Source organism: Cyprinodon variegatus, unplaced genomic scaffold (genome assembly GCF_000732505.1).
Source record: "Cyprinodon variegatus isolate N-32 unplaced genomic scaffold, C_variegatus-1.0 Scaffold31, whole genome shotgun sequence".
Taxonomy (NCBI): domain Eukaryota; kingdom Metazoa; phylum Chordata; class Actinopteri; order Cyprinodontiformes; family Cyprinodontidae; genus Cyprinodon; species Cyprinodon variegatus.
The window spans coordinates 2,251,679-2,262,819 of record NW_015150484.1 but is presented as its reverse complement, the minus strand read 5'-3'; the positions used below and the strand labels follow the sequence as shown (position 1 = coordinate 2,262,819).

At 42.3% G+C, this 11,141-nt stretch overlaps 1 protein-coding gene across 1 annotated transcript in view; it reads right to left on the bottom strand.

Moving 5' to 3' along the window:
* Window positions 1–232: 232 nt before the first annotated feature.
* The window catches only part of rnf123 (ring finger protein 123), a gene marked incomplete at its 3' end in the record, with an annotated part of 23,777 nt that continues 12,868 nt past the window's right edge, over window positions 233–11,141 (bottom strand). Inside the window, exons 14-30 of the mRNA XM_015400496.1 lie at window positions 11,057–11,138; window positions 10,831–10,948; window positions 10,307–10,406; window positions 10,142–10,203; window positions 9,769–9,840; window positions 9,471–9,591; window positions 6,867–6,968; window positions 5,376–5,476; window positions 5,007–5,199; window positions 4,774–4,919; window positions 3,973–4,056; window positions 3,242–3,349; window positions 2,991–3,168; window positions 2,045–2,119; window positions 822–909; window positions 508–595; window positions 233–317 (exon numbers count right to left, since the gene is read on the bottom strand). Coding sequence (XP_015255982.1) covers window positions 233–317; window positions 508–595; window positions 822–909; window positions 2,045–2,119; window positions 2,991–3,168; window positions 3,242–3,349; window positions 3,973–4,056; window positions 4,774–4,919; window positions 5,007–5,199; window positions 5,376–5,476; window positions 6,867–6,968; window positions 9,471–9,591; window positions 9,769–9,840; window positions 10,142–10,203; window positions 10,307–10,406; window positions 10,831–10,948; window positions 11,057–11,138 — 1,803 coding nt within the window. The remainder of the gene's footprint in view (window positions 318–507; window positions 596–821; window positions 910–2,044; window positions 2,120–2,990; window positions 3,169–3,241; window positions 3,350–3,972; window positions 4,057–4,773; window positions 4,920–5,006; window positions 5,200–5,375; window positions 5,477–6,866; window positions 6,969–9,470; window positions 9,592–9,768; window positions 9,841–10,141; window positions 10,204–10,306; window positions 10,407–10,830; window positions 10,949–11,056; window positions 11,139–11,141) is intronic.

Here is an 11,141-nt window from a genome sequence, read left to right as displayed (position 1 = left end):
GGCCTCCTGTTTTATCGCATCTTCAGCTGATTATTATTTCATTGGTTAAACTCTGCTTCTGCAATCTCAGGCTCCAAATGAAGTTCCAGGGGAGACAGATTTAGGGCAAACGGGAGGAAAAATTGACCATGTTTATCTCTTTATTTTCGTCTAGTTCTGGTTCCTACTCACAGACATTGCTTCTGGATTAGTTAACCACAAATAGCGCAGACACAGTCACACCAGAACCTACTCTGCAGGCTGGGCAGGTTGGCGTCCTCAGGTTTGGTCTTCAGCAGGTGAGGCAGACGGGTGTACCTGTAGCCAAACCCACAACCCTGACAGGAGAGGAGGAAGAGCAGCTGTTTAGAGACATCAGCAGAGGAGGAACACCTGAGGAGAACCTGACACTGAGTTCTAGTTCTTCCATAAAAACACCAGTTCAGATCTGGGCTTGGTAATACAAAAGCAGACAGATGCTCCTATCTACCTAGTTAGATAAGAATTTGCTTGTGTTTTGGTACTCACCCTCCAAAGTCTGACCAAGATCCAATTGGTCTGAGCCCAGGGCCTCTGCTCATATGGAGCCAGAAGGTTCCTCATCATGGCCACTCGCCTGAAACCAGAAAGAAAAAACCTTCTGCACACCTGTACCTTTATATTTTCATTAGAAGTGTTTTCATAATGTCGTGGTTTTACATGAGGGGAGGAGGATTCCCTCATTAAATGCCATCTTGGTCCTCCTCAGCTAAACTATTAAGGATTTTGCCTTTTGGATCAACATCAGCGCATCAGGTTCTGATCCTGGTCCCAGATTAACTAAGATAAATCTCAAGACTCACTGCTCCTCTGGGATCCGCTCCACCGCCCTGAGGGATTGTGGGTAACAGACGTAGCTGGCCAACGCCTGCATCAGGGAATCTTTGATATCTGAGGGAACAGGGACACTTTAGTGAAGGAGATCTACCATTAAGTAGTCGGATAAACATCACAATCCCCCCACAGTAACAATCTATCCCTGCAGCGCCCCCTGATGTGTGGATAACAGCTTAGCTTTAGTGAACATCTGAGTGGCAGCTACAGCAAGAATGAAACCTTCTTCTTCTTCCTTTTAAGAATAAAATATTATTTTTTTTCCTCATAAATAAGTCAGGTAAAAGGAGAATATTTTTATTTTAGTCTGATGATTAAAACAGGCTAAGAACTAAGTGTTTCCAGGATTTTACAGAGGAGCCTAAACGCATCGCCCATTTTAATTGTCCCAATAAGAAGCTGCTGGACGGCTGCAGGCAGATCGATGGATTTCCTGAGAAACAACAATCAGCGTGTTGCTACAGCTGATAAACATCTAGTTTTGGTCACAGAGAATCCTCTGAAGAAGCGAACAAACCGAGTCACAACAAAACCTGTAGCCTCCCAACTGATCTGAACAAAACCTCAAGAAAACTGACTGTAAACAATTCTAACTGGTCTAATGTTGCTATCATTATTATTTTTTTTTGAAAGTGCTCACTTAGATCTAAGTGATCTTAATTCAATTCAGTTGAGTTCATTTATACAGCCCCAATTCACAACACGTCATCTCAAGGCACTTTCCAGTTCACCAGATCATCCAGTCAAATTGATTCAAAGTTTTCTATCCAAGGAAAACCAGTTGATTGCATCGACTCAATGATTCGAAGCCAAACCCTCACACTAAGCATGCTTGTGGTTATTTATTCTATAGCACCTTTGTTTTGAAATCAATTATTGTGAGGGCTTCATGTTGCTATAAAGTCTGCAGGGAGCAGGGGTGTTTAGATGAATCCACCTCCAACTTTATTCAGTGTATGAATAACTTTGACCTTTACCCATTCAGGGGTTCTTGGATCAGAATCAATGGGTTGAAAACCTGAGGACTTTGGTGATGATTGCAAATCATAAAAAACCTCCTGAGGTTACGGGGTTAAAAAGCAGCAAATCCATTTGTTGATTTAATTTCAGGGAACTTTATTCTCTAACTATACCTGGTCGTCATCAATCTCTCTCTCTAAGCTGGGCAACCCTGTTGGGTGTGTCCTGTTACCTGTTCCAACGATGCGCGGGTCCGCAAAGTGCTTGGCGAGGATGGCGGCGAGCTGAGTCAGCGTTTCTTCATAGCCTGATGGAGAAAATTAAACGTTGTGTGACAGAGAGAGAGATGGTACAGTTGTCTGGGAAATGAAGTAAACTCTACAATGTTTGTGAGCACTTTGTAACTATATCTCCCTCCAAACATCGGATGAAAGTCAAAATTTAACTTTCAAAGCATTTGCTCATCCATCCAGTAGCTCAAATTTGGAAAAGAGAGGAAGCAATTTTATATCTTAATCAACAATTAATCAAAAAATAATCAACCGGCTAATCTAAATTAAATAATGGTTTGTTGCAGCCCCAACTGTGATTAAAGTGATGGTTTCACTCAGCTTCTGAGAATCTTCAGTCGACAGGATCTCACGCAGCTGAGCATGAATGTTTGACCCTCTGAGCCCAGATGTCCTCTATTTCCTCTTTTTCTACGCCTTATAAGCCTAAAGTCAACTAAGGTGAGATATATGATTAAATATTGCCTTTGACAGTACAGGGAATTTGTTATCAAATAGGAGCAGACACCGTTCATGACGTCAACGTATCAATTTATTTCTGATCTTTTTTCTTTTTTTTTGGAAAGCTGAAAAAAAGTGAAAGATGCATTCCCATGAAAAAAAACCTAAAAGAGTAATTTTTGTTAACATAAATGCATTGTTTTTCTTTAATTTAGGAGGGATGTGAGACCCTTTGCCAATAGAACCATTTAAATATAATTCACATTTAAAATAAGAACAACTGCATTGTCTATTTCAATTGCATACTATCTAATTATCTTATTTTAAGAGTAAAAATACTCATTCCATTGGCAAAAAATCCTACTTACCTTCTCAAGTTAAGGGTAAAAACACTTAATTTAGGATATTTTTACTTGTTTCTAGATCTTTTTGTAGTCCATTAGTTACCTGGCAGCTCCTCCATGCCGTTAGCAGGGCTGAAGTAGTTCTTGAGGGCGCTGTATGCGTTCATGGCCACGTTGAGGTAGAACTCTGGAGTGAAGGCGAACAACGAACCGGTGGCGTCGGCGTGCTCGATGGTCCGGATGCAAACACAAAGCAGCCAATAGACGTCCAGCATCTTCTCCTGAACACAGGCAGGAGTTAGAATCTCAAAGGGGTCAGATACATACCAGCATGTTCTGCAGACGGTGAAGCACCTTGGAGTAGATGGTGGCGTTGATCCAGGCCAATCTGCGGCTCAGGTGGTTCAGCTTCTCTGCAAAAACATTTTGACTCTTCTGGAGCTCGTCCAGGATGTCAGCACGCTGAAATAAACACAACCCAGAGTCACCGGCTGGATTCAAACACAACCATCAGAACTGAACCTACAGAATACTTCAAACAAAACCAATGTTAATGTTCTACTGAAAAAAGGGAGGGTTCTGTTAAAAAAAACATTTGCTTGGATCTTTCAGCGCCTGAAACAAAAAAATTATCTCCAAAGAAAACATATTTAATTTAAAAGGAGGAAATTTGACATCAGAACCTGAAGAGAACCTGAACTGCACCTCGTTAGGCAGAAGAAGGTGATGATGTCAGATTATTTAACGAGTTTCTACAATTTTGCTGTGATTAAGCTGAAGAGGGGGGAAAAATTCTGCACTAAAAGAAAAAACATTATTTTATCATTTAATTTAACTTAGATTTGTTGGTTCAGATGTCTAAAGTTTTAATTATTGGCTCTATCCAGTCAGAGAAGTGTTCTGGTGGGCTGTCACTGTGGTTCTGACCCAGCTCAGAGTTCCTCCCCATCAACACTGGAAGATCTAATGTTTGACTCCGCTCTGCGTCTGTTGCTCTCTGCTGCCCCCTGTAGGAGCAGGACAGCAGGCAAAACTACAAAAAACTGCAGCATCAGCAGGCAGAAAAGCTCCGATTCTGTCCTCACCCGAGCAGGACAGCGAGCGATCTTCTCCTCCGTGTCCTTCAGAGCCACGGCGTATTCATGGACTTCGTCTGCCACCACCACCATCTGCCAGGAACAGGAACACGTTTAATCCTGACAGATCTGGAGCAGCAGGTTCTGATGCTGTTTGAGAGCACATTCCTTCTGGCTGACCCAACATCCCGCACCGGGAGCCTCTAATGGAGCTGCAGCTGATCAGTGTTTGTAAATGTAAACCAATCATAGACTTATTCTAGATCATTTCTGGACTCTGTGGTAGTAAGTAGAGCTCTGCTCTTTACATTTGAGAAAAGCACCCATTGATTAATTTTTATCTTACTTTTCAATATTTGAGGCAGTCAATTGCAGGATGTTGCATTAACGTGTGGACAGAAGGTAAAAAATGTGGCGGCAAAGTCCCACAATTATTAGGACCGGTCACAGGTGGATGACATCACTGCACTGCGAGTTAAGGATCATTTTCTTCTATTTGTGATTCAATCAGGCTGCAGTTATCCTGTGCAAATGCACAAGATAAGAAGCAGACATAGGGGGATAATCTATTTATTGAATAGGCTCTGCAGATAATGCTGTAATACAACCCAGGATGATTAAATGAATACTACATCATTGAAGAGAAATATGGAGGATATTTCCTTTTAACAGCCTCATTAGATCCATTTCATCTCAAATCTTTATTTCTGTGTAAAACTCCTGCCCTCTATAATAGATTAGTAATGCAACAAGATGGCTGCTGCTGCATGGTGGCACGGCTTCAGTAACAGCAGCAGTCACATGACTGACCTTCCCCAGCTGTTGGTGAACGCTCAGGTTGTACATCATCACGATACCGTCGATGATCTCAAGCAGAGACTTGTCTGTGATTGGCTGATCTGGCTCCTCCTGCGGTCGCCCCAGCAACAGGCCGTCGTTTCCGTGGCTCCCTTCGACTGCATGGCAGAGAGGAGACAGGAAGAAGGAAGTTAAACCTAGACAACAGCAGAACCCCAGGGGTCCAGAGACCAGGCATCACTCACTGTCCTCCTCGGTACGCTGCTCCACAGCCAAGGTCCGGACCTTGACCTTCTCTGGTTGAGACAGCGGCCGTCTGGGGGTCATCAGGCTGACCGCGGCCGTGCTCAGGAACCGGTTGGCCCGGCCCAGAGTGGGAGAACTCAACCAGCTGGGCCTGGCTAAAGCTCCGCCCATCGCTGCTGCTCCGAAAGGCCTCTGAGAGGAGAACAGAGGAGAAGTGGTCAGGAGAGGACAGAGCAGGACAGGTTGGGTCCTTCTCCTCCCTATCTGCTGCTTGCTGGTATATCTAATAGTTCTAAACCAGCCTCTATTGTTCTGTTGGGTCAATTGGTTTCAAGCCACACCCCTGAATCAGAGCTAATCCTCCAGACCTGAGCAGCACCGCTCTCCTCATCTTCATCCAGGTCGTCCATGGAAGCGGCTTGGATCTCTGCAGGATCGATGACGATGTTGGCCTTACTGGAAAGGTCATCTGGAAAACATAAAACACATTCATCAGGGAAAATGGAAGAGGAGGCGGCAGCACCCTGAATGGGGTCGGATCTCCATCTAAATCTGATCATCAGTGTGAGCAGCGAAGAAAGATGTCCAGGCCTCCTGATGAAGACCATCATAGCAACTATGAAGGTTGACAACATCAAAAGCCGATGGTCCAAAAAATACCATCATCCTCTTCTACACATTTTCATGGTGGAGACCCTCTGTATGGTAAACTATAACTGAGCTCAGCAGAACCTTCTAACAGGGGTTGTTCTGCTGAAAAGAAACCAGTCTAACCAGTTTAAAAAGTCCCTGTTTTTATCTCCTAACTGCAATGATGAGGATGAGAGCACCATCGCTCCTTATATGAGGAGGGAGTCCAAGGAGGGTGTTGTCCAAGCTTACGAGGGGCGTTCAATAAGTAATGCCCCTGACCCACTTCCAGATGTTTGATCCAGCTGAAATTTTGAATGTGAGGTTATTTAAATCTCTATAGATTAAGTAGCAAATTACACCTCTGAACTATTTGTGGTTTCTGACTTACAGGTGTCTGAACTGAGTAAAGTCTGAAATGCAGCCTGTTGAGTGTTGAGCAGTGATCCGCTTATTCTATTTGAAAGGACTCACACCAAGGGAGACTTTTGATTAAATTAAAGTAACTTATGGTGATGATGCCCGTTATATGACCTTGCAAAATGTTTTACAAGGTTATATTATGGGACATTATCACTATAAGTTACTTTCATTTGATGAAAAGTCTCCCGTTGTGTGCGCCTCTCATATGCAAAAACACAGACCTGACTCAGTTGGAACACCTGTAAATCAGAAACCACAATTAGCTCAGAGCTGTGATTTGCTATTTAATCTATAGAGATTTAAATAATTTCATATGCAAAATTTCAGGTCGATCGAACATCTGGAAGTGGGTCAGGGGCATTACTTATTGAACGCCCCTTGTACATCCATCATGGACAACACCTTTCACCCCCTGCACCAGACTGTAGAGGAGCTGTTCAGCTCATATAGTAACAGAATTATACACCCGCGTGTGTAAAAAGAAGCGCTACCACAGGTCATTCATCCCTGCTGCCATCAGACTCAACAATGCCACTACGCTATAACCTGGTGTAATAACACTGCAATAACTTATACTATTCTCTATTTAACAAACCAGAAACCGTACTTTACCTGCCATCATCTTAAATATCTTTTATTTTTTACCATTCACTGTATATATCTGGATGCACTCTATGTACTTCAAGCACCTTTTCCTCCTTTGTGAACCTCTTCTTTGTTTATAAGAGCCAATGTCATAAGGGAATTTCTCCAATGTGAGATCAATAAAGTTCTATTCTAATTTATTCTATGAACGATTGTCTCACCTTTAAGGGTTTTCTTCAGGTGAGAAAGGAGCCCCCCCAGTCTTTGCAGGTCAAAGTAGTCGACCTTCCCATTGTAGAAGAGCTGCGGGGGGACGTAGGCATCTGCAGAGATAGAAGAGAGACAGACTGATAAGATAGGAAACAGAGACATCAGAGATGGAACAGAAAGCTAATGATAAATACTGACTGGAAGAAACTGCAACTACACATCTAATCGTTGTAGCTCTGACTTCAAAACAGTACTAAAAGACTCAAAACGCCACCGGACACTATTGCATTAACGTTGCTAATAAGAAGGCCTCATCCAGCCTTAATCACAGTGTTTGATCTCTACTGATTCAGTGGATGAAGCTTTCTGGATCAGCTTAGCTTTATAATCCGTATGCATGAACATTTAGCACAAAGGTCTTTGGATCAGTGCAACAGCCTGACATCCAAAGACAGAGAATCTCCAAAGGAGACGTTGCATTCCTTCCTGTTTTTCTACCCTTCACTGCTCTATTACTGGAACCGCTCAGACCAGTAAGGCTGAAATCCAGTCGGTTCCTGACCCAGAAACAAAATAAAATGGTCTAATTTAGCATTTCTCCAATGTCTGGCAGGAAGCTATTTTAGCTGTAGCCTTGTGCAGGTTTAAAGTTTAAAGCTCTTGCTTTGAACTTTCTGCTAAATGTTGCTGTGATTGTTTAAAGTGTGTTAATCAGAAAACTTTCAGCAGACCCCAGGCTAGCTAAGTCAGACCAACTCCTTTGTTCTTCTTTGCTTCCCTGCTGTGGCCAGTAGGGATGTTTCTACAGCATTTTTGTATATATTAGATGACAATACTGCAGATTTTTATTTTTTTCTTGTTTTTTTTAAAGCTTTCTCTCTGCTATTGGGGCTGCAGCATGTTCAACCTCCTCGGTGAGCGGTGTGTCGGTTGGAGTTCATGTTCCGACAGCGCTTTCCTTATGTATATATGCAAATAAATGTGTTTAAAAACACATTTACCACGGATGTTACGCTCATTTAAAGGTCAATTTTGATTCTAAAAGTCTCAGCGACTTATTTAGCATCTGTGCTGATGAGCTGAGGAGGAAGCCCAGATGACAAAGATCCATTATGCTTATAAAGATGAGCGCATCGGCCTGATTTTCAGCGTAACGGTGACTTTTTTTAGAGCATAACGGTCCGTCGAGACTGATCTCCTGTCTCTAAAAGTAAGCACTCAAACACGCCTTTTAAGTCTATGGTTTGGTAATACAGTGATAGTTATTGCCATCTTTATTAATATTTATTAGCTGCCAATTGCAGAAATAAACTGTGATTATCAACATTTGCTAGTGGTAAACAAACAAGACCACAACAGAACTTAACTGTTGAAAGTTTTGCTGCTGGTGCAATAATTAAAAATGCCTTTTTTAAACCCTAAATATCTACAAATTGTGGGGGATTTTGGTCATTATGATTTTCCATTATAATTGCTAAAAAATATTCAAAACCAAATTACAAAACATGTAGATAAAGACCTAAAGAAAGACAACCCAGGTAGAGCCCTAATTAATAAAGAGCCAGGCACTGCACATATAATGAAAACCTGGGTAAGGACCTAAATAATGAAGATCAAGGTACAGAGCAATTAATAATGACTCAAGTAAGGAGATAATCAATTAGAATTCCAGGTACGGGTAAATTAAAGAGAAACACAGGTAAGGGTCTAATTACCGACCACTCCGGCACAGACTAATCACCGACAGCCAGCGTACAGAAATAATTAACAACCAAGTGATGGTCAAGTTAACTGTTAACATGGCTCTAATGAACTTCATCTGCAAATCACTCAAAGTTATTAGTGTTTAAAGGACGGATCACAGGCAGCAGCTCTTCAGGATCCTCAGATTTTCTCAAACTGTAGAGATGCTAAAGTTCATGAGGACACAGCACCACCATGTGGTCCGAGAGGAGAGGAAGTTAATCAGATTTTAGCTCATTCTTACTTACTGCAGGCTAGGGCTGAAAAATAATTAATTGGATTAATCATGATTAATCGATTATTAAAATAAACGTCAAATACTTTAGTAAGCGATTAACCGTTACCTGGAATATAGAGATTATAAAACATGCCTGTAGGTGACAGAGTGACCCATTTAGCGCAGCCATTATACCAAGATGGTAAAAAAATATTTAAACATTTTCCTTTTAAGATAAAAAAAAACTCTCAACAGATCTCCTCAAATTAAAAAAACTCTTCTTTCGCTATTCGACTATTTATTGATTAATCTAAAAATAATCAACAAGTTAATCGTTTTGCAAAATAATTGGTAGTTGAAGCCCTACTGCAGGCATCAATACTCTCGATGCAATCAAAGAAACTCCTGACAATTAGACGATCCAGATGCTCGATCTTTAGAAAACATGAATTTCAAGGTCAGTACACCCCAGGAACAATTAAACTCAGAGGAACAGCCTCCATCCATCGCTGCAGCCTTTAAACCTCAGCAGAGAAACTTCTATTATCAGCTGTTCCAGGTGTTTCATATCTAGCAGACAGAGTGATTATGTTTGAAACCTCCTTCATCACTAAGGATGCAGCAGATGATGATGATGATGATGATATGATCCCACCTTCACTGCTGAGGCTGCTGGGGCTCTTCCTGTTGCCTTCATCCCAGCAGCTCCTCACGGCGGTGATGAGGCGGTGCAGGAAACACACCATGTACTCCGGAGGGCACAGAGCTGTGGGATGCTGCTCAGACACAAATTGGGTCATCATGATGGTTACTGTTCTGCCAAAAGCCCATCAGTAAACACCTTAAAAGCTGAAACACATCCTCAATCCACACTGACCAACTTCATCAGATAGGACTCAGTTAAATAAACAGTATGATTGATGTTATGCTGATGCTTCTCTGGTGGTTCTTACCCCTCGGTTGCTGGCGTTTTCCTGCAGGAACTTCCTGAACTTGTTGAGGAAAATGTAACGAGAAGCTTCACCCTGGAGGAGATGGAGAAAGATGTTTCAGTTAGAGCTGAGAGGGTGGAGCAGAACATCAACCTGCTCTGATCATTCCTCGGCGTCCTACAAAGCCTCCGCATCAAAGATCATCACTTTAAACTTAAATGGTTTCCATTCAAATACCACCAAAGGTGGGTCTAACACAGCTATTGTTTCAGTAGCATTGCTCCATGATAAAGAACTAGCAGATGATAAACCTCAACCAGTGAAAAACTTTGACAAAATTAAACCATTATCACTCTTTTTTATCATTACATTAGGCTTCCTAACTCAGACCTACCGTCGTTTTATCTTTATTGTTGAGCAGCAGCTTGAGGATCTGGACCTGCAGGTCCTCCACCACTGAAGAATAACATAGGAGAAGTTCATCCAAAGGAATAAGAGGGAGAATCTGCAGGAGCAGACAGCATCTTCCAAAAGTTAAACCACCAGAAAACAAGCAGACCTTCGATCCTCTTCTTCAGCCTCTGGCAGCCTCTCTCGTATGCTCGGCGCCTCAGACGCTCGTCTGAACTCTCGTCTGTGGGCTCTCGTTCATCTTTACCCTGCAGGAGGGAAATTCAGCTCAGTCTGTGTTTGCAGAACATTTCCTTGAATTTCGTTAAAGGAAATCGACACTTTCTGAGGAGGATTAGTTCTTATTCAGTTCAGATTGGCATCCGAGTAGCCCCACAATCAAACAGACCATCAGCCCATTTCTAGACTGGACCTGCACAGCTGAACCTTATGTACACTCTAAATACTACGTTTCTATGTCCAGGTCTGTCTTATATCTTCAAGTGTTTTGAATCTCTGCTTGTGTGTTTAAAAAAATGGTTTTAGTCTCATATTTCACCCATTTTCACTCAATTGAACAGTGAACTCATAACATAAAAACCTCTAGAAGTTCTTAAGCTTTAAGCAGATTCTCCCACTGGTTATCAGACTGGTTCTGGTAAGGTTCTGCAGATGTTCAGGGGTTCTGTTTACCTCTTTATCGAAGTGTGTGGGCCACCAGGTGGTCGGGATGAGCTCCTCCAGCCCCGCCTCCTTGACCCTCAGAGGAGTCTTAATGTAGAAGAAGACCACAGAACGTAGAACATCAAACGTAAGCTTTGTTGAGGAAACCAGGAGTGTGACCCAAACTCTGTGGACCAATCAGCTGCTGGTCCTGAACACAACCTAAGATCAGACAGCGATTACAGCGAAAGGATATAGGACATTGTTGAGCAGGTACTTCCTGGACTTCTCATGACGCAAGATGGCCGTGGTCAGGCGCAGATAGTGGATCTGGAACAGAG